Source organism: Nuphar pumila, chromosome 15 (assembly GCF_984573655.1).
Source record: "Nuphar pumila chromosome 15, dmNupPumi1.hap1.1, whole genome shotgun sequence".
Lineage (NCBI taxonomy): Eukaryota > Viridiplantae > Streptophyta > Magnoliopsida > Nymphaeales > Nymphaeaceae > Nuphar > Nuphar pumila.
The window spans coordinates 6372678-6396805 of NC_143263.1; the positions used below are offsets into that span (position 1 = coordinate 6372678).

The 24128-nt window shown below is 38.4% G+C and overlaps 1 protein-coding gene across 1 annotated transcript; it reads left to right on the plus strand.

Annotated features, from left to right (window-relative positions):
* Positions 1–228: 228 nt before the first annotated feature.
* Positions 229–13777, plus strand: LOC149814287 (SCAR-like protein 2). Its single transcript, XM_089989923.1, has 10 exons — positions 229–383; positions 4539–4702; positions 7267–7390; positions 7501–7633; positions 8449–8516; positions 8607–11205; positions 11313–11399; positions 13403–13513; positions 13657–13677; positions 13721–13777. Exons 1-10 carry the CDS (start codon positions 229–231, stop codon positions 13775–13777), a joined length of 3519 nt encoding a protein of 1172 aa, XP_089846049.1.
* Positions 13778–24128: the final 10351 nt, after the last annotated feature.

Below are 24128 nucleotides of genomic sequence, written 5' to 3' on the forward strand. Positions count from 1 at the left end.
GAATCAGAAGTAGAAAGAAAGTCGTTTCTCGCTGGACACACACACACACATATATATATATATATATATATAGAGAGAGAGAGAGAGAGATTCTGCCAGGAAGCTTGCTGTGGAAGATTGTTGAAGAAAGGAAGATGCACGGAGAAGAGAGAAGGAAGAAGAGTCTCGCTCTCGTTCTGGCTTTTGCCTCGCGTTAGGTGTTTCGACGTTTTACGGAGAGGGAACGCCATGCCTCTGGTGCGGTTCGAAGTGAGGAATGAGTACGGGCTGGGAGATCACGAACTCTACCGTGCCGCCGGGAAGGACGACTCGAGGGCGCTCCTCGAGGGCGTGGCCGTCGCCGGACTCGTCGGGATCCTTCGGCAGCTCGGCGATCTTGCGGCGTAAGCTTTCTTCTGTGCCCTATTTCTCTTTCATCTTCCCGGCATTGTAGGATTACTCGTTCTCCTTGCTGGATTTGGACGCTTTTGCTTTTGTATTTGGACCTGAGAATCGTCGGCTGCTCTCTATGCATACGCTTTGCTCTTTCTGCAATTTAGTGTGGGAATGACATTGCTATGGAGTTCTCGGCATTACATCCCTCTTTTTATGGCCACCATTGTCGATACACTCTGTCTGTTGTGAGTAGAATACTAAGAGAATTGATGCCAATGCAGTTCAGAATTTCGAATTTAGATAGTCTATATTTTTTTATGTTTGTAGACAGAGCTCTGCTATGCCTAGATTCTGATTCGTTTTACTTGAATTTGCTTTTGAACTCTAAAATTGGCCCTATTTTAGACTTAAAATTTTAGATGTGAACCGAATGCTTCGGATTCTCAAATTTCATAGGTCGCTGTCTTCTTTGATTTAGTTAAAATGTTGGGGATCAGCGCTTGTTATCTGAATTGGTACATTTTGCGAATGAAGAAACTATAATGTACATAGTGCGCTTACTAGACATTCGATGAAGATTGATTTCAAATAAATTCTTATGCTTATTGTTGATTTCTCTCACCTAAATGTAGACTATGGCATTGTGACCATGAACCTTCTTAAAATTTGGGTGGTTCTATTATTTCATATTAAGGAAAGGAGAAGTAAATGTGAAAGATGGAGCCAAAGCTGGGTTAGTGATTCAGTAGGGATCACTGTAGGACCACTAAAACTTGATACCTAATAGCATTAGTATGTTCATTTGTTAATTTGCATATATCGTGAGTTTTGAATAGTTCATTGCCAATTAGTTGATTCAATATGTATAAAGTGATTTCTAAAAGATCAAAATGGAAAAGAGCAATAAACAGAAAAGGCCAGAGTATTAAAAAATTTGGTTCAAAACCTTTTTTGTCTATGTAGCTGGTCATGATTTAGGAAAAGAATAAAGGTTAGCACATTGTATTGATCTGACCTAAGAGAGGGGAATTCTATTTCTCTAATCCACCATAATTAGATTCTCCTAGTAGCTAGAAACTCATTGGAGAGAATCACAAGAATACAAATAGAAGTTGGGTTTGAACCAACTTTGCTTTCATCAACATCCAAATCTTTCTTACAAAGAATGCCTATTTGTATTGGTGGTGCCATTATTTTCTTTCTCTAGTTAAGGTAGAATTTGACAATTAATTAAAAGAGAAAGTATGTACTCTATTAAGTAAATCATATTGCAAAAAAATAAAAGTAGATATCTGGATAGAGCATGTTAACATGTTTAATACACCAACTTTCACTCTGTATCAATGACCTACAAAATAAGCTCGCATTGTCTGAGAATGGTGGTTGATGAACTTCATTTGTTTTGTTGAATGTAGCGCCCACAATAAGTTTTCCATGTGTTCAGCATGGTTTATTTGCTAAGGATCAGACATTGGTTGTGTTTTTCAATGTAATAATACAATTTTTTGAGTTACAAAATTTTGGTATATTTTGGGCCTTTGATTTTAAAGCCCTTGGAAACCTGCTTGCACATCACAGCCACATGACATTTGGTTGAGGCATGTACCTTGGAACAAGGGGATGCCAATTCAAATGATCGACAATGGAAAAAGAATAAATTTTCAATGGAGTCTTGAGCTTGCTTGTTAGGATCCCAAGCCAGAGTTCTGGCTGCATTTGGCCTAAAGGATCCAAACTTGAACAGTGCATGATTCAGCTTGCTCAGCTTGGTTTCCAGCCCTACTGACGACACTTAACCTATTTGAACATGCCTTGTCTTACACTTGCAATTCCTCGTGTTTGTGTATTCTCATATTCACTTAATGCTTTGAAAATCAACACATGGTTGGCTGTTAATTCACATGTAAGTTAGTCTGTTACTGATCCAATGGAAGGGGAGTCTAGGCTTGATTCAATGGAGGGAAGGTGGTAGAGAAGTAGGGAGAATCGGCTAGCTAGGGAAGGAAGGAAGGAAAGAGAGAGAAGGTAGGTTGGCCTTGGGAGAGGGAGAGAGATGTGGAAGTTGGAATGGTTGAGAGGTTAGGGAGGGGGTTAGACGGTTAAGATTCTCTAACAACAATTAGTTAGTGTCAATCTCTAGCCAATTAGGCTTAGAGCCAATATTCTCTATTGAGAATCCAAAACATTAGAGCAAAGTACAACATAGAATGAATTACAAGTAGAGTTAGGGGGTATTTATAGACTCTAGCCAATTAGGCATAATTAAATGCATTCACTATAGTCAAGGGGTATTTATACTTACCTTTGCCACATCAGCACAAGTACAATTACCCAATTACCCTTGGAATTACAATCATTCCCAACCCTTCTCCTCATGGACCCACCTAGGCTAGTTCCCCCTTAGCCGATTCCCCCAAAGAGGCTAGCCGGCTAGTATAGTTGACCTTGACTAGGCCTTGGCTTGTATCATAATCCAATGCGTGCAGGTTTGCTTAATGAATTGATTCCAATCATTCCATCCAAGCCTCCAAGGGATTTCTCTAGTTCACACAATTTCCATTTTATTTATGTGTGTGCACAAGATTTGGCATGCAGAGAACCATGATTCAAGCTGATTTCACTTGGATTAGGTCTTTTTGGGTTCATTGGGATGATTGTATGTAATCTTATCAAATCAACCAAGTAGTTTTTTTATCTGTTGTAAGCATTGCTAACTAATCAGTCAACATGATTAATCTCAGGTCAACCTTGTTTTCTGGGCCTCCTGTGTTTTCTTTTGAGATTTAAGGTGTAGTTTTCTTATGTTTGATGGTAAAAAGCTAGCTAAATCAATTTTAACACTGATTTTCAAAGTCGTACTACCCCTTGACTATAGTGAATGCATTTAATTATGCCCATTACTTTTTTTCCTTCCTTTTATTTGTGTTAATTGTTTCAAACTGGTAGATCTTTTTGGCTCATAGTATATCTGCATTCTACACAGAACTTGTGATTGTATTGTCATGAAGTAGCATGGAACCCGAGACACAACCAAATTGAAAAACAACAAAAACTAAATGCATAAACATAATTCATTTAGTCAAGAGAAAAGAACAACATAGTTGAATATTCTAAGAACACCAAGAAATGGAATAAATAAATAATTTTATTAATAACAAAAAACATTCAAAAATTACAATACAACCTCACTACAAATCACTGAAGCACACATTCATGTTTACACTCATCCTCTCTCAAGAAACACAATGAGGCAAAAGCCTCATATATATACAAACACCCACATACTAGCCGTTAGACTATCCTAACTGTTTGTTTGACCCAACAGTTAGTTGGACCGGCTACAAAAAACAGTAAAATAAAAAATACAAAAATGCAAAAATACAAAAAGAAAACAAAAGTGTATGAAAAGAACCCTATTCTAGCCTACAAGTATACAGAAAGTATAGTTATCCTAACTAAGTAGTTATACCTTGTGTATATCTTGACTGAAAAGCAAAATACAAGCAATAGGTATACATCTAGTATACCTAGAATGCAAAACAAAAAGAAAACAATAAATATAGTACATGATACCCATAAGTATACATGAGTATACTTAGTTATAAACAAGACAAGTACATATTTTCTAACATGTATAACTGAATATGAAATGTATCTTGCAAAGGTCATTGAGGAACCCTAAGTAGTGACAATGCTGTATTCAATGGACTGAAGACATTTTGGGAACAACATTTCCATCAGTTATGTTTCTAAATCTCTTTGTCATTATGAGTGAATATTGTGTAGGACTTCCTTCAATATTCATAGTTCTGCTTGTATTTGATTTTTCAATTCGTTTCTCTGTTCCTATGCAGAAGCATCAGCATGTTCTTTCACATCTCAGTCCATATTTGTTCATTTCAGCTTCTTTGTTCCATCTAATATTCATAAATAATTGCAACAGCTTATTGATGGGATTTTATGATGAAAGGATTGCTTTCTTTTTCATATCTGTCATTAGATTTTATATTCTCTGTTCTACATAGCATTTGAAAGTTGCTCTCTGAATTTTGAATCATTCTTCTAAAATGTTTGTTGGACAAGAACAATGACTTGTGCACCCTTAGATCCATGTACTGTCTGACTAATGTGGTATTGTATTTTTCACACTTTCTCTTGTCCAGATTTGCCGCTGAGATTTTTCAAGATTTGCATGACCAAGTGATGGCCACTGCTGCAAGAGGCCAGGACATGATGATCCGCATCCAACATTTAGAGACAGGACTTCCTTCTCTTGAGAAGGCTGCTTTAGCTCAGACCAGCCATATCCATTTTACTTACACAACAGGTAGCTTCTATTACCTGATCATAGGGATATCAATGGGTTGGAACTGAAGTTATCAGATATCCAACCTGAATTTGAGTTTGATTAGTTGGATTTGGTAAACGAAACCAAATCTGATTAATTTTGATTCAGATGCAGTTTAGTATCTCTTAACCAAATCTGGCCAATATCCAAGTCTGATTACATATATTTAATCAGATTCAGTACTACTTTTCTCCATCCAAATCTTACTCTGATTAGCCAATATCCAATTAGTCAGATCTGGTATTGGCAACATCCAACCCAAACCCGAATAGTTTACATCCCTACCTAATCAATCTTGGAATAGAAACTCATATGAGTGTGGACTCTGTTCTTGCTAATTTGTCTAGTTTAGCTCTCCTTTTGACTATGTAATTGTGTGTATCTTCCTTTTTACTTTGTTGGTTATATCAATAATATCTGGAACCATTATAAGTCAATTGAGACATCAAATTCTTCATCCACTAGAAGATAGGCCTAGAGATCTAAGCACACACATTGGGCGACCTATTTGCATCTAGTGGCATGTCAAGGTTAGTAATTTGAGGTTTGAAAATTTGTATTCTTATTTTGTAAGCAAGTGTTTGATTCAAAACATCCACAATCACATTTCAACAGAATGGACTCGAAACATAAAGGGAGAACCATTAGAAATCATTCAGTTCCCTAATTTTATGTTTAAGCAATAAAAGTGGCTATTGAAAACGAGTTTTTTTTTAGCCCTCATGACTTGCAGTTTCTGGTCACTAAATTGTGTCTCATACAATGTAGTATCTGTTAAATTGTAATTCCAAATCATTGTAATGCTCATCATATATATTTTTATATATATAAAGAGAGATACATATACATATATATTTCATATATATGTACATGTATCTATCTAATTATATATATAAAAATATTTATCAGCCGTTGGGGTATTTTAGTCTTTTTCTCCTTTTACGAATATTCATCTTTTTTAATATGATTGTATATTTTTTTACTTTTCTTTTTTCTTTTTATTTTCTTTTAATTGTGGTACTTTGTGTACCTTGGGGGGCCCACATATAGTCGTTGGGCCCCTCCAACGGTCACATTTGTGACCGTTGGAGGGGCTCCAACGACTACATGTGGAGCCCCTCCAAGGCCCACAAAATCCTCTTTTGTTGCTCTATAAATAGATCCCTTCTCTTTATATTTGAACAAGGCTTTGGGTCAAAGCCCAAGTGTTTATCAATAGAGCTTTTATTCTTTTATGCCTTTGTGCATTTGTGAGATTTGGTGAGTTGTGCTTTTGTGCACAAGTGTTCTAAGAGTTCTTATTGTGCATGTGTGCACGTGTTTATCATCAAGAATATTAAGGTCTTGATCATAGTATCTTTTCTAAGATACTTTTACAGTATCATGGTTTTTCAGATGGTTGTAGACCCTTTGTGTCAAAAACACAAGATAAATCCATATTGTGTGATTCAATGAGATTTCCTTATCAATATTTTTTAAGATATTTAAGATGGTTGTTGCATAACTTTATAATGCTGGGAGCAGGCAATGTGCATTAACACAGACACAATAAATTGATCGAAATCATGTGAAAAATCAAAGAGACATCATCATCAATAAAGCTTATGAAGCACAAGAAAAGTCTCCTTGGAGAGGCCTTACTCGTTTATATAGAAGAGGGAAAGGGCATAGTATTATGATACCAAACAATGTTTGTGCTTGTGGGATTATTGCTTTCTTATTTTTTTCCGAAGGCCAATCATTTTTGTAATCAGTAGATTCAACCACATACCAATTTATATGTGTCTCAGTTAAATCATTCAACATAAACAACTTTCTTGACACTATCTCTGGCTAAACTACCTGCCAGAATGCTTTCTTTGCCAATTGGAAGCGTCCAATCTTGTAAAAACGAATTTGATTTCTTTAATTGCCAAAAAATCTCTCTGAGGATCACTTCTCTGTCGGCAATGATGTCAATGAGGACTTTGTTACGAAAACCGCGAGCAAGAAACAACCGAAGGAAACAATAAACAAGAGCGATCAAACCAAACACAACAAAGATACACAGATTTACGTGGAAAAACCTCCTCTCAAATCCGAGAGGGAGTAAAAAACCACGGTCGGCCAGAGGAAAAACTTTATTTCTCTTTTTCGACAGTTACAAGAGAGAAAGAAAAGAAAGAATTTATACAAGGCAAGGGCGACAACCCTAAACCTAAACAAGTCGGGTTTGACCCATAAGAAACCGGGTCTCAAACATAAGCCCAAGAAAAAATTTCTTCTGGGGGGCACTGCAGTAAGGGCAAAAACTCTGAATCAGGCTCCACAACTCATCAGACTTATCAGTCGCTGCATTTCAAATGTTTGAAATACTATAGAAATCATATCTTGCTGACATTCAATAGTCAAAATTCTTGCATTTTAGCACCAAAGGGATTTGCTCTACATTTTATCATGCTATAGAAATTAAAGAAACTTTTATATGGATGTTGCCCATAACGTCCTATGGTGTTTCTTCACTAATGATTGATGTCTTCTTACGGTAAATACTTGCTTTACAGGTTGTGACTGGCATGCTAGCATCAAAACAGAACAAAATCACCTGACTCGAGGTGATCTGCCTGGGTTTATTATGGATTCTTATGAAGATTGTCGTGGTCCACCTCGTCTATTCCTGCTTGACAAGTACAGTTATACTATTTTCCTTTTTCTTATTCCATTTACCTCTCAACACGTGTGGATGCAAGAGGGTTCAGATGCACAAGAACTCTCATGCAAGGAATCTTTTTTATCAGGTTTGATGTTGCTGGAGCTGGTGCCTGTTTAAAGAGATATTCAGATCCATCATTCTTTAAGATGGAATGGGCCATGTCAGAACTACTGAAAGCTGAAAAGGTTAAACAGGAAAAAATGGTCCTTAAAAGCAAGGTATATGATATATGGTACCCATTCTGTGGAATGATCAAACTAGTATTGCTACATCTTGCTTATTGTTCAGTAAGAACTCTCTCTTGCTGGGCTTCTATTGTTAAAGTTGTCTGAATTTTACTTAAACATCAACGATACCGACAGTATGATCCCATAAGGAAACAATTCGCGTGTTGATTAAGCAGGCTGATGTTACACATATATGAGGATGTAGAGGAGCTCCAGAGGCATTGTTATAGGTTGAAAATTGAAACTCTTTAAGCCATAATAGCTGTCATAAAAACTATAGCATTGCAGTGAAGTTGATACAAAATATACCATCAATGCATTCTTTTGCAGTTGACTGGATTTGTAGACCCTGTAAATAGATGAAGTACAAAAAGTTCAGTTTTGAAATCACTACTACACTAAAGGAGTTCAGTTTTCTCTTTTAATTGGCATATGCATATCATTTATCTGTTCATGTTTAGATTGATAGATTACTTTTTTGCTGTTCAATTTTAATTAACAACTCACTCCAAGGTTATGTCTTGATTATGCATTGTCCATGACTTTGAAGTAATGTATTTTAATCTTCTTTTCATTGACTTTGGTGAAACTCTTGATCTTACTTGGCTATGTTATAGTTACGGCTTCTCATTAGCTCTTTATCTCCTAGCTTGTAGTTTAAGTTCTCTTCTTCTTAGAGTAAGGGTTTTTTGTTTTTTTAATAAAGCTTTTTGCTCCTAGTTCCAGTAAACTTAGACAATTACTTGCAAGTACAATTGCTAGGATTTTGAACATTTCCTTATGTTTCAATTTCTGATTATGTTCAGAAAAAATTGAGAAGGCAGAAAACTGGAGAAGCACCAGATGCTGGCTCGTTATCTAGGAATTATGACAGGTATATATTGTATATATGGTGTGTGTGTGTGTGTGTGTGCACACCCGCCTTTCATGATTGATATGATTTTGATGCCCGTGAATATTGCAGTGCTTTTGATACTTCTTTGGATTGTGATGAGGAAAACCCCAATGGTGAGACTATCTCGGCATATGATATGAAATCCAAGTCTAAAAATGACATCAGATCCCAGTCATTTAACTCAAGAACCAAGATAAGCTACATGGAGCATTTTCTTGATGTAAATATGTCATCTGGATATGGAAAAGTAGAAACAGATGCATTAGCTACTTCAGTTTCAAACACACAGTGCATTAATGTAGGGACTTCTGTTGTTTCTGATGATCAAGCTAAATCAGATGTAGAAATCGAATTTCTGTGTGCATTATCCCACAGGGAAAGCATCCCTGAGTCACCAGCTGTTACTTGGGATGAGAAGATTGAAGATGTGAGGCTTGCCACTAATTCAGGTTTCAATGTTCTCAAGGATGAGAGTCAAGTTACAGCAGCTGCCACAGCAGGTTTTTCTGCATTACATTCAGAAGGAAACCTGTTTATCCCTGGAAATGTAGTTCAACATGTGGCCTTGGTTGATGATGAAAATAAACCAGAGTCATGTGCTGGTGAAAGTCAGGATAATAATGTAGCTAGTGAGCCAGACAATTATGTGGATGCACTTAACACCATGGAATCTGAAGGTGAGACAGACTATGAGTGTAGGATGAAACAAGAAATGGAATTCCAATCTGCTGGTAAAAAACTAGGGATGAAATCTGGAACAAACAGGCAAGAGCTCCCTCCTTACACTTCAAATAATCCTGTTGTTGTATCTGAAAGTTTCTTCCAAGTTGGCCCTCCAGATAATAATGTTCCTAGAAATCCTGCCCTTGATATGTTTGAGAATGAAGTCTATACTGTAGCTGATGTTGAAATGAAAAAAGAAACCATTGCCAGTTCTAACAAGGACAATAGTGTTGTTGATCCTGTTATCCTTGTTAAACAAATGGCATCAAGTAATAGTCCTGAATCAACTTCAGTAGAGTTCTGTCATACAACTTATATGAACTCCTGGACAAATGGTGGTCTTTTGGGGATTGAACCATCAAAGCCTTTGGATTCTAGTGCAACATCCAAAGCTTCTGAAGCTGGTTGTGAGGCACAAGGATATAAATCTGATGCAGTTATCCACAAAAAGTTGGATGGTGGTGAGTTATTTAGCAAAATCGGTGGTTCAATGAAACAAACACAGAAGCCTAAATCAGGAAGAGATCTAAACCTGTTACCTGAGTGTGTTGCCCATACTGATGTTCCTGACCTGCATCCGAATGAGTTGGTTCAAAAAACAATATACCTGGTTGATTCACACACAGATGAGTTGCAGAACCAACAAGAAAAATGGTACGATGGATTCTTCAGGCAAAACTCTGGGGATCTTACTGTGACTGAATCATCCATGAAGTTTGAGAACTATAATAATTCTAATGTAGTGAAGTTACAGGAAGCCAATATTTTATTTTTCGGAAATGAACCACCAGTACTTTCCAACACAGAGGTCCAATCCAGTATATCCATTTTTACTGATGGATGTCCAAGTAATGGTTTCCAGAGGGGACCATTGGCTGGTCAACAATTATCTGTAAAGTCAAGGAATATTAGCAATTGTGAGAATTTGTCAGATGGCACTGACAGCATAGCAGGCATTCCAAAAGAACAAAAGGCTAGAGAAATTTCTCAGCCTGCATGCCCAAATGCTGATTCCAAATCTACTTGTTTTGGACAACCAAGATCAGAACTAGGATCCCCAAGAATTTCGGTTTCTCTCAAATCACATTGCTCTGGCTGTTCATCTCCTCCATTGGAGCATATGAAGATATCATTTCTCCCCATGAATGAACTGGATGCTTCCACATTGAATCTGGACTTTCCTGTTGAGCATAATCTTGATGAAAGCATTAGAGATGCCTTTTCCACATCTTTTCATCGGATTGGTGAGAAAGGAATCACTAGTGAACTTGGTTTCCTTTCTTTGAGACACCAGAGCACCCAGTCCATGCCTTTGTTTGAAGAATCCATGACGTCAAAACAAGTAGAGAGTGAAATTGATTCAGATGATGATACGTTCTGCAAGCCATCTCTCAATTTCTCAGAGGATATGCTCAGTCAGGGGTGTGAGTCGAACTTAGAACAGTGGGAGTGCAACCAAATAAATGGAAACGATGATGATCAGTATGATGGTTTACATAGAATTTCCTCAGCCAATTCAATTTCTGGTTCTTTGGGGCTCGAGGAAACAAGTAGTCTCCCTGATGGTCCAGACTGTCCATATGAAACTAAGGATGCAGGAAGGAACAGCTCCATAAAAAGCTCAGCAACTGGATCAGTAGAACTTTCAGCTTCCAGCCTTCAGATATCTCAGATCGATTTGCAAGAGAAAGATTCAGGGCCAAAACAGCCATTGAGTTATGAATTGCCTAATGCTGTTACAAAGCCACCGCTCTCTCCTCCTCCACCGCAATGGGGGCATAAAAAATCCCGAGTTTCTACAGTACAAGATCAAGAAACCCGTCAGCCCATTTCTGTTAGTCAACCAACGGACTTTCGAGCATCAGAAGGTGTAGCTCTTTGTCAGTCCAAGCCTGCTGCACCATTGTCCCCAACAGAGTCCATTGCTTTCCATGACAAGAGCATGGTAAATTCACCATATTTCTTGTTTTGTCTCTTGAAGTTTGATCTGTCCATGTTTGATTTATTTCTTAGAATTTTTTATGTTTAACACAATATGCATCAAATTTACAGTTGAAGATACCGCTGGCATTGAATAGGAGTCCACGTATTCAGCAACCAGATGAACGAGAGATGTTGCTGGAACAAATACGAGGAAAGGTTTGTACAGTTTCTTTAACATAGTTTAATTTTCCATGTTTTGAATATAGAGATTATGTTCAGGGCCCATTTTGAAAATCCATGGTAGACCAGTTTTTATCTGTCACATGAGGGATAACAAAGTGAACCAAATATTCCAATGGTAAAATTTCCTGCACATATTTACAAGCTATGTGTGTTTGTATTGATATATTTAGACCTTGAATTGCTATTCAAAGCTTGGAAAGCATAATGAGAACCTTAGAAGCACTGCAAACCCTGTTTGACTGCCTCTATTTCACACCCTCAGAGGTAGAAGGCATACTTGATATGGTCTTTGGGTGGTTAATTGGATAAGAGCAAAGATGAAGAAAGGATTGCAAATAGGCCCTATACAAAAATTTACTTAAGAGGTTCTAACTTGTACGCTCACTAGCAGCCAAGGGGCTTCAGTATACGACCTCCAGCATGCATAGTCTACTGATAACGATGATCATGCTCTTGTAATGCATATCTCTCATGGATTGGTCCAGGAACTAAAGGCAATTGGATCAAGAAGACCTGATATAGAGGGTTGGACAAGAAACTAAAGAGATTGGATGAGGATGATCTGATACAGCAGTGAGAATATAATGAAGCAGTAATTCACTGGAAAAAGGCACTAATTCTGGAATTTCCACATGCTCCAAAATACTGTCAGCTGGTTAATTGCCTTGAAATGAATCATGTTGAGCAGAAATTAGTGAAGTAATGCGCTACTACAATGTTCAGAGAAATCAACTATAGGAGAGTTGGTTTTGGAGATGGGTGATTAAATGTATGTCCAAGTGGACAACTAACTTGGATAACATGATAGAAATCATCATTTTGCGAGTGTGAAATGAAGAAGAGTGTGAAGTAGCATGTTCGGGACTTCAATAAATTGTCGATGCCAATTTGCCTTTCTTTGTTAGGATCGTATAGCTATCTGATTATAATCATTGCAATTAGGTTATACCATTAGTCACAAATATTGGTATTGGCTATATCTCGGCGAGGCTATTTCTCGTGATATTATAGGTTTGGTGATGAATCTCAGGAAAATCTCGGCGCTTAAAAAATATAAAAAATAAGCAAGAAAATATCATGTTTAGACAAAAAGTACATAAATAATAAAAGAAATAAGTAAAAAATTTCAAAAGAAGAAGAAAAACATATTTAAAATGTAAAAAATAAATAAAAACAGTAAAACTAATTGATAATATCATGACAATGTCACGAGAATAGTGTGATATTATCAAATTGGTGATATTTTCAGAATAACACGATATTTTACATATATTATCGTTTGGTGAATTTACAGTGATAATATCGTGATATTTATAATATCACCGATATCTGTGACTATGGGTTATACACATGCGTCCAGTTTTTCAGCAGAAATTTTGTATTAGAATGATACAAAATGAAATCATTTCAAATGTTTGTACTGTAATATATAAGCAAAATTTGTGGAAAGTGTACACGCCTTCAACCTAGTGAATGCCCAATATAGGCATGCGCATTTGCATTTCACATGATAACTACCTCACATGAATGTCATAAGATGTAAACACCATCAAGGATGGTAAATACATAACCAAGTCCTGCTTCATTAGCTTGGATAAGACTAGACAAGTGTTCTCTAAATCCTACACATTGTTTAGAAACTAAAGTCTATTAGTGAGTGAGTTCATGCACACGTGTGTTTGTGTGTGTGTACTTTTTCTATTCTAAAACTAATCTAGTGCTTCTAAACTCGTTCTTCTGGACACTTGTGAGAACAACCTGGCTCAAAAGCCCTTGTGAACTTGCTTCACAAGTTGGATCTGGCTACCTGGGCACGGACTTGAGCAAGCAACATTGGTCTATTAACTGCTTGCCTTTCTCATATGAATGTCTTCTGTTGCTTTTCATCTAATTTTGTGGATTTTCCTCATCAGAGACATCCCTAAATTTTCCTTTTGCATGATTAATTTACATTTTTGTTGTTTCCAAATTTCCAGTCATTCAGCTTGAGGTGCACTGTCACAACAAGGCCTAGCCTCTTTTTGCCAAGGCCTGCTACCAACATCAATGTCGCTGCTATTTTGGAGAAAGCAAATGCAATCCGTCAGGTTCAGCAGGCTTCTTTTTCTTTGGGTTTTTGTCTTTTTTTTTGCCTTGCAGGACTGGAATTATTTTTTCAATAGTCACTCCTTAGGGATGCTATCTGTGTACAATTCCTTGTGCTGAGGTTGTCACAGTTTTTATGTTCTAGATTGTTCACCCACTGCTCATGGTTAGTGGTATTAGACGATCTTCTCATGTAATTCTTTAAACAGGCTTGTGCTGGTAGCGATGATGGAAGTGACAGTGATGAAAATTGGAGTGATGATTGAATTTCATGTGAACAGTGATACAACATACCATGAAGCTGCTCAGTCATGTATCTTGTTATGGGATTGCCCTGATCTGTAAGTTAGCTCAAGCTGTGTTAAATATGTGAATAGGTCCCTCATATAATATAAGTTTGTTACATGCCATGTTCGCAGTAATTATCTTCCTAGCATTCAAAATTGGTTTATTGCCTTGGAGAAAAACAAGTAGTCAAATTTAGGTGACATCATTTTTGCATACATTAACAGCAGCAGCTGCAGAGTATGAGTTCCCAATGTTTCACAAAGCTACTTCTTGTTACTGAAACTTTCAATCTTCTAGATTATTAACATCAGTTACAAAATAAAGGGATACTTGATAGGTTGGAACCTTGGATATGAGAAAGCAACGAGAAGGAAGTTGAGTATTTGTTTTGATAAATTTTAAGTCTAGAAAATGCTGAATACAGTTCATTCACTATTTATTCTTGTACTGCAATAGGACTCTGAGCCATGTTGTCACATATTTTTAGATGGCACCACTAATGGGATTTTACTGCAAAAACTAATTAAAAGATGCTTTAGATGAACTCCGGCTCTTTTTCAATCTCTTGGTGTGAATTACTTTTAAAACTGTTGAAGGGAGAAAATAGTGAAGTGCAAGCCTACTAAAAAGTGTGTGTGTGTTTGTTTATGCCTTTTAGTGGATATAAACAAGTTCAAATTTTTTTTCCTTAACAAGTTCCAAAATACCATTATTATGCTTTGTGTTAATTGTCATCACCAAGTTTATTTCAAAAGATCTATGAAACATTCAGAGTTGGAAACTTCTTGCATGTCCGAGGCACAACTGCTAAATGTGATTTTTTTTTTAAATGGAATCTTACAAACTGCATGCCTCCAGCTTTCAAAATTTATCGCAAGGTCCATAATTTATCATGAAGTTATGTAATCATCAGAGTTTGGATGTGCCAGCCATGTAGCTTTCTTTAATGTTATAACCCCTTCATGGAATCCATGACTCTGCATGGAATGTGGTTCCAAATGTAGATACTAGACCATGGTCTGTGTTGGAGATGGATGGTCCTAGTGGTGCACCATCTTGTGAACACACCGACCACCTTTCTTTTCTTTCCCAAAGGACAATGCTCAATGGAGACCCTATCATGTCCTAATCTTGGTGGAATCTTAGTTGAGAATTTTTTTTTTTTAAAGTCTAGCTGGGGTTAGGCAGACCCCTACCAATTATACAAACTATACCATTGGGTTTTGAACCTGCAACGTCCCAACACAAGGTGAATGGCCTGCCTGAACTTGCACATCGGGCCCAGTCTAAGTCGTAGAAGGTGCTGACTATATAACCTCAGTCCTCATGTGGCGTGGATGTGCCTGGGTTTGATCATCATCATTCTTAGGACTCATCTTCATATGATGTGGCTAGAGTTTTATGGATGTATGCCACTGACGCAAACCCTCCTTCATCCATGCTTGGGACTGACACTAGTAGGTTCGAAACCCCCCTATTGGCTGAGTTAATGTGCCTGAGTATGATATTGGATCCTAAAAATATGGTTTTGAATAGTTTTTATGTTTTTAATATGGACAAATTTTCATTGTAGGAAGATGAAAATGTGCCCACCAAGTAGGGGTGCAAACAGATCTGATTTGGGCCGGTTCTGGTTAGATCCAAATCTGAATTCGAAATTGAACCAATAGATCCGGATCTGAAACAGATCCGAGGAGGTAAGGTTGAATCCGAATCCAAAATACATGTGGTAATACTGGATCTGGAAAACATGGAATATAAACAAGTTATTTACATGTAAAAAATGCAATCAGGTCAGAATTTTGATTCGGATCCACTATAGATCTGATTAAAAAATGCTGATCTGAATCCAAAAATAATCTGATTGAACAGGTGAATCCTATCCGAATATACATTCGGATTTTACTTAAAGGGACCATATCTGGAAATATCATGTCAGACTCGGATCGGATATCCGATCATATCCAAGCCCTTAGCAGCCCTACCACCAAGCTGGTCTTCTGTGTCACCGGAAACCCAAGCTATAGTTTTATTAATTTTGCTTCTGTTTTTCTTATCCAAAGAAAAAATTATTTGTTTCTGTTTTTTCCTTGGTGAGTAGAAAACAAAGGAATCGTTAGTTATCGATTTCGTGGACGTAAGATGTCACGCGTGATGAGTGAATGTCAACAAATTGTTTAGTGAGAGAGGACTCATCCTTGCACGGCCCTTTTCTTTTTTCTCTTTCTTGCTCTTTTTCAGGCTGGGTGCGCTGAGACTAATGGTGATCAGGTGCAACAGCACGTTAAAAGTGTGCAATCACATTGCACCTGATCTTCTCTCGTGTGTGGCTGGGATAAAAAATATTCTCTCTCTGCAGCATCATGCGTGAACAGCATAATCGGATGCCTGATTTACAAGAAATTTCTAACCAACAACAAATTATCTAGAAAAATAGAAAATAAATCAATTAGATCTTATATTCATTATAAGATATTTAAGTAAAAGAAAAAGATCCAAAATCTAGAATGAATCCAAATGGACCATGTGAACCCGCTTTGCTCATGTATCATTTTCTCTAGGTTAGAAAATGCTTGACCTCAAGTTTGATCCGCTTTCATTTCCACTCAACTTCTAAGAACCACAAAGGTGATGTCATTTCTAACCGGACTAAATTGATCCACTTGTGATATTTGAGTTAAAGTAGAAAGGTCTTCTGGATTCAAATATAATTGATCTGATCCAAAATGGTTTTACTTGGGTCAAATGGGTACTTCAAGGGTTGCTTAGGTAGTGAATATGAATTGGTGGGTTTTGGATAGCACTTAAGTTGGCGTAGACCCATTTAGTAGATTGGGTTAATTTTGACTTGGTTAGGATATGGTTAGCTCATGACTAGACCAATCTTTAAGGGTAAAAGGTCTGGCTAAGACCCAATCCATATTCAAAATTATGTTAGGTATAGTTTTGACCCAACCTGAATTGAAACTGGAGCTCTATCAAGGTCCGATTAAGTCCAATTTGGGTTTGAATATGAAAATTAGGATCAAGGGGTTTGGGCCCAATCCAAAGGTTGGGCACCCTAGACCGGACCCACAATGCCCGAAACTGGGGCCTCTTGGGTCGAAACCAATGGGAACCAAGCCTAATTCGGACCCACCCAAAACACTTGGAACCAGGTTCTCGGTTGTCGAACCATTTTGAAACTCTGTTCGATCAGTTTTTGTAACCCGTGGAACCAATACCATGGAAGGAAACCATAGGTAGGTTTTCTGGCACCCGTGGGACAAGCGGTGACTCTCATCCACTGCCGGCGGGTAGAGGGCCACCACTAGTAGGGGGTCCCCTTCGATTTGCCCCATCCATCGGAAGCTCATCGGATGGTGGCTAGACGACGGTGGGGGTCTCCGTCCTTTGGCTCTACCACCCAACCCGTAGCAAGTGGGGCGGTGAACCGAGGTCCACCACTGGCCACTGTCGTTGATTGGGTCGGCCCCTGCTAGCCTAAGCCCTATGGCGGAAGGTCACCTAACGTGTGGACTTGTTTCATGCCTAGTTGAAACCCACCTCTATTGGGGCAGCTTCTCCATTTATGACAACAAGAATCCTAGACCACGACAATTATTATCATCGATGATTGCATCTTGTTGGCATCACACGTAGAGCCTTCCTCTCCCTCTTTGCCGGGAAATGACTGTGCTTGCAACCCTACATTGATCGACATCGCATCACCGCCTTCTTTAAAACCCTTTTCTTGGTGAGTGTCTAGAATAAGATTTTCTTCTATTGGCCGCATCCCCAAATACTACGAGAGATTGACATGTTTCAACACCTCCAATCGTCGAATCACTGCTCTTTGATCATTTTTTATCTCGTGCGCTATCTTAGCTATAAACGAGACATCGTTGCACAATTCAAAGACAAGTGCCCTCAATGACGCCATTTCTTTTGATAGATTCAATAATGAATCTTTGTTTTCAAACATCGTAAACACGATCAAGGTTTTGACTTTGATACCAATTGATGTAAATTAGATGCTTGATTTATGAGGAATTTCTAATCAACTATGAATTATCTAGAAAAATAAAAAAATAAATTTGAAAAAAGCAAGAAAATTACTGAAAAATACAAAAAAATACAAAAAATTATCTCAAAATAAGAAATGACTGAAATAAAATGAAAACAATAATTTCTGAAATCCAACTCTAGTCTCTTCAATTCCTAGATTTTCCCTATATTTATAGGAAAAGAATTCTAATCTAAATAAATCCAACATGCCAATTTTGATACATCAATTAAGAAACTTGTTAATCCTAATGAACTACTAAGTTATAATATAGATCAAGTATTTAGATCTCATATCCATCACAAGATATTTAAGTAAAAGAAAAAATCTAAAATCTAAAATAGATCCAAATGGACCCTCTGGACCCTTGCTTAGCTCATACATCATTCTCCCCGAGTGGGAAAAAGACTTGCCCTCAAGTTTGGATTCCGCTTGTGCTTCTTCTAATCCCACTCGACTTGTAATAACCACAAAAGTGATGTAAGTCCCACCAGGTGTGGATCTATAAAGTACTGATCTAGAGAAGTTGACAGTGAAAGGATCCATGTTGTTGAAGATCCAATTAGAGAGAGAGAGAGAGTATCTGGATATTGTTGCTTCCTGATGGCTAGAGCAAAATAACTCCAAATGGATCTATTGAAAGTATATGAGCCAAAATAGAATGATCCAACTGCAAGTACTCCTGGATCCCATTATACTGGATCGGGTCCAAGTGTGTGCCACTTGGGTCAAATGGATATGTTATGCTAAGAATATGAGTTGGGTTGGAGATGTTCACATTCAGATTTGGATCAAATAAAAGGCCAAATTAAGGGAACAACTTGGGTATGGTTTAATTGGTTTTGGACTTGATATAAAAGGAAATTTGGACCAAACCCAGTTGAATTTAGATAAATAAAAGCTGAATGCCGATTCAAAAGTAGTGGGGATAGGTTCTAGTATGAAAAGACTTGAAACCAGTAAAATAAACCCCTAAACCGGTTTGGGATTGCTTTGAACCAGTCAATAAACCCTTCGAATTGGTTTGTTTTAATGCAACAGAACCAAATCTGTTCGGCTTCTTAGGGCATCAGGTGGCCTCCCACCCATTTTTGGGAAGCTAGTGGGGTTCCCTCCTTTGCCAGGCAACTTGGCCAGAAACTTATAGCTAACAGCGGCGGGATGAGGGTGCCTTCAGGCAGGTTGGGCTCCGGTCGGCCTACTCCATTTCGGTGCCAAGTCGTCGGATGACAACCATTCGATGGGAGACCCTCCCTCGCCCGCCTGTGATGAAAGAAAGGAGACAGGGGTGGTGATCTGCAATTCACCACCGGTGGGTCAGACCTCCGTCGTCCGGCCCGTCCGGCAAACAGTCCTCGAACGTGCCAGCACCAGTGGTTGGGGCTTGGCTGACCCGATAATGAAGAAAAGAGGAAGGGGAAGCAATGTTGATCACCTTCCCCTTGTTCCTGCACTCAACCGACGGGAGAGGAGAGGGCAGCACCAGTGGTGGCAGTGCACTACTGTCTATCGGCACTTGTAGCAGGACAGGCAGTGGAGTTGTTGGGTGCCCTCCCCGTCTGACCCACCTATGTGCATTGGAGGAAAGGCAACTTTAGATCTCTGTTTATCCTGTTTTGGGAGGGGTGGACGGAAGGTTTGAGTTTTGTTGTATTGTTCTGGACAGAGCTCTACATGCAACATGCGGTATGAGTTGGGTGATGTGTGATGATAACACGCAGTAAGCAATGATATCGTTATTAGTGCATCGCTATGTGGCAGCACATAAATAAAGCATTGTTTGGTCAGTGGATTAGAGGATGTTGCCTTGAAGATTAGGTTAAGAACGTGTAACTTTTGGAATCACGACGATGTGTGGATAAGGGTTAATTCCCTCATAGATCACCTTAGGTGAACACTTGGGTTATTTGTAGGGGTGTCAACGGGTCAGGTTTGGTTTGGACCCGAGTAAAACCATTTGGACCAGAATTTTGGGTATGGTATCGAATCTAGACTCAGGTCTAATGAGGTCCACTATAAAAAAAATCACACCCCAAGAAATAAAAACTACATGAATGGGACCCGGACCATACCCAATAAAATAATATTTTTTATCATTTTTATATTGAAAAATTGCAGCTCTTAATCAGAACTCAAGTCGGACCCGAGCCTGGTATAAAATTTCACAAACTATACCTGGGTTCATGTATTAATCAGACCTTTGAGTCTGAACTCAGGTCTTAATCGGGTCTCCTTATTTGTCATCATACCCACACCTTATAGGTTTTTGTCCAGGTCAGGTCTGGGTAAACCGGAACCGTTGATACCCCCTAGTTATTTGGGGATCCAAGTTTTGGGGACCAGTCATAGCTTCCAATTAGGGGTGTCAACGGGCCTGGTTTACCAGGACCCAACCCGAACCAAACCCTATAGTGTCCAGGTATGGTGATAAATAAGAAGACTCAATTAAGACCCGGGTCTGGATCTGAAGTTCCAATTAATACATGACCCGAGTATAGTTTGTGAAATTTTATACCAGACCTGAACCCGACCCGAATTCTGATTAAGACCCTCAAATTTTCAATGTAAAAATGATAACAAATATGGTTTTACTTGGTATGGTCCAGGTTTGGTTCATGTATTTCTTATCGGGTCTGAAATCCAATTCTTGACCCGATACCATACATAAAAATCTAATCCAAATCTGGTTTCACCTGAGTCAGGAACCAAACCCGACCCGTTGACATCCCTTACTTCAAATGTTTTCTAGAGCTTTGTCCCTTACGTCACGTAATGACAAGAGAACAGTACAAAAAGTGATTGTGTTGTGCCAAATTTTTTTTTCTATTTCTCATAAGCTACTCGTCACGGCCTTATATAAGCAATGTTTGCCTATCACTCAAAGTTCCCTATGATGGAGTTGATTTGGTTGTGGGTTGTATTCATCTTCCTTTAACAGCAATTGCTGACGAGCATCCAACCTTTAATTTAACATGAGCACAAACCACTAAATTACGTCAACATATACCCTTCTACAAGAACACATGACACGCTATTTTTGTAGTTTCTTTAATTAAGAATAGTACATAAAAAAGACACGACACGGGAGTTAAGTTCTCAGTGATACAGTAAAACGGTCTCTCTCTCTCATGCATGAGTGGCGCAGCAAGAAATCCAAGTTTAAGGGATTTATTTGGGTTAAGTTTTTAGTTTAGGTTTTATTTGAGTTTTTATTTAGATTTAGATCTTAATTATATAATGAGTCTGTACAGAAATCTAAATTAAACTCAAATAGAATAGCTCGCTTCCTAGCCAATATTGCAAAGGGGGATCCATAAATCCTGGAAGGATCATCCCCAGACTGGTTCCCTGAAAGGGGAGATGTATAGAATTACTGTTCTGTTTACAATTCAATAGTAATTGAAATCTGGTAGAGGTCTGCCTAACCCCAACTTGCCTATCAAAAAATTAAAAAATCCCAAAGTTTACTTTCGTTAAAGTTGCCATCAAATGCGTCATACTTACCAAAATTTAGGTGTTTTTTTTAGCATTGTCAAAACTTTCGATGTGTTTTTTTTTAAATCTTTTTTAAATAAAAGATGATTTTAGGGTAAATCAATAACTTTATTCTGTCAAGTAAATTTGGGTTGGTGATAACCCAAATTAAATGAACACAATTGTGATTTTGGTTAACGGAGCATAAATTTAGGTGTGCTTCTAACCATATTGAAAACTTAACTGTGTTTTTTATTATCGCCAAAACTTTAGGTGTGTTTAATAGGAAAAAATTGGAACATTTTTCATATGAACTTTTTTTTTAATCAAAGAAACACGGGCTCACTCACGGAGTTCATTGACGCAAACACGGGCTCCGCTTTTCTGGTAAGAGCAGCAAGTGCACGTCACAAAACCTAATGGTATTGTTGTATAACTGGTAGGGTCCTGCCTAACCCCAACTTGCCTTAAAAAAAATACATTATTTAACTACCTTGGAGTACACCTAGTGATGGCAGTGGACCAGGGGAAAACAGTGTCCCGCCCCGCCTTGCCTCATTTAGACCGGGGATAGAGGACATGAAACGAGATGAAGGTGAGTACGAAGGTTAAAATCAAAACCCATGCGGAGATAGAGGCAGGGATGAACATACACTTTCCCTCGCCCGTCCCTGCCCTGTCCCCAATCCTCGTTAGTAAAATAACTAAAATACCTTTAGGGGTGACAGTGGACTGGGGAGAAACGACCCCTTGCCTGTTTGAACCGGGGATGGAGGACATGAAACGGAGATGAAGGCAAGGATGGAGGTTAAAATCAAAACCCGTGCGGGGATAAAGGAGGGGATGGAGGGCAGAATTTTGAGATGGTTTGAGAGTGGACACCTTGCCCCCGCATTCGCCCCGGTCCATTGTCATCCCTAAGTACACCCAATTTAGGCCTCATGGTGGTGAAGGGCACACACTCTTGAATTACAAGCCTGTAACATCCTGTCAACTTGGTGATATTCACAAGTCACCCCTACCAAGTGAATAGAGCTCTCGCATATGCCGTATCATATTATTTTTATATGAAAAAAATTCTATGAAAAAAGGCATGAAGTAAACATACTCTACCATGAGTTAAAATTGAAGTACCAGTAGTGAAGGTTAAATTTGTTTTATAAGAATTTTGTTTAGGTCTTTCACAGGTGGGCTACCTAAGGCAGGGTGGCTGTGGACTCACCCAAGGTTTACTTTGCATGGAGGCGGGCCATTAAATGACCCGGTTCTTGGCAAGGGTTCCTCGTCATAAAAAAAAATTATTAGGGTAGTTGGTGCCATTTCAAGAACATAAGACACTATATATATATATATATATGATTCATTTACTTTATTATATAGTTTAGAAAAAAAACAGAATTCCTGTGTGTGTGTGTGGGGGGGGGGGGGGGGGGGCGCAAACAGGGGTGTAGCAAAAAAAATGGTGTGATAGTTGGGGGTTGGGGGCAGCACCCCCAAAAAAAAATTAGATAAAATAAAAAATGGCTACAATTATTAATAAAAATCTATTTCATATGGACAAATCAAACTATTTGCTGCAGTCAGGGCTGGGCTAGGACTGGACTGGGCTAAAAAAATGGATAAAAATCTATTTCATATGGAATCAGGGCTGGGCTAGGACTGGGCTTTAAAAAAAGAATTAACTGTTTTGGGACCCCCCAGCTCGACCTCTGGATCTGCCTAAACCCAGCTTTCTCTATGGAAAAAAAAACTTTCTTTGACAGCATCTAACCATTTTTCTTAAAAACTAAATAACAAACATATCCCTCTCTTTCCGACACGCTATCAAGTTTTTTTGTTTTGTTTTTTTTTTTTTTTTGGGGGGGGGGGGGGGGGGGGGGGGCGGGGCTATTGATCAAAAAACCTCTTTTAAGAAAACAAAGAATTTTGTAATTCTATTTTCGATTGGAAAGTTTTTTTCCTCCTTTCAATAGAAGAGTAGAAAGATTGATGTCTTTTTTCACAAAATGCAACGTGCAGAACAGTCATCTGCCATTTTCAATGAAAAAAGGAAGTTGGTCTTCTTCCAAGTTCAACGTCTCCTTTGTGGTCCACAAATAAGATGAATTAATAAATAAGTAAAAGAATTGTGAAAGTCCTTTCCAAGATGATATATATACAGCGAAAAAGCAGTTCTTGTTTGGCTAAAATTAAGATAAAGTTGAATTAATGAACTAACTCTCCACTTCTCACTAAAATCAGAGCCGTGCTAATGTGCATCTTTCATGTGCACCACATTGATAAGTTCATACAACCAGTGCAATGAAAGCAGTACAGTTCGGATCCTATCAAGGCATGTGCAAATTGATGTCATTTCATTTATCAGTGAATTGACCTAAAATAAAAGGTAGTTGTCCTTTTTCCATAATTGTCATGCCATGACCCGCATCACATGCCCTCCCATCCCAAAAGTGCCCTACTTTCTTGATCTACATCAACCGCACTCCCTCTTTATATCCAAATTCTCCCACTTTGTTAATATTTGCATTAATGGAGGAATTGTTTGGGCAGTGACCGACCATTTTCTCCTTCCAAAGGAAAAAAACACAACTAATTGAATCGTAAACACTTCTAAATAGGGATGACAATGGACGGGGCGGGGGACAGGGGCTCTACCCCCGCCTTCATCCTCGTTTCATGTCCTCCATCCCTGGTTCAAATGGGGATGAGGCGGGGCCGGTTTCCCCGTAGTCTATTGCCATCCTTTAAAAGGACTGGGGATGGGGCGGGGCGGGGCAGGGAAAAGTGTAAGTCCATCCCCGCCTCCATCC

Bases quoted from the DNA above. Each gene is read 5' to 3' on its own strand.
- LOC149814287 (XM_089989923.1), top strand. From the start codon at position 229: ATGCCTCTGGTGCGGTTCGAAGTGAGGAATGAGTACGGGCTGGGAGAT. The intron at 7,391-7,500 runs GTACAGTTATAC...CTTTTTTATCAG, and splicing joins CGTCTATTCCTGCTTGACAA to GTTTGATGTTGCTGGAGCTG. The intron at 13,678-13,720 runs GTTAGTGGTATT...TTCTTTAAACAG, and splicing joins TTGTTCACCCACTGCTCATG to GCTTGTGCTGGTAGCGATGA.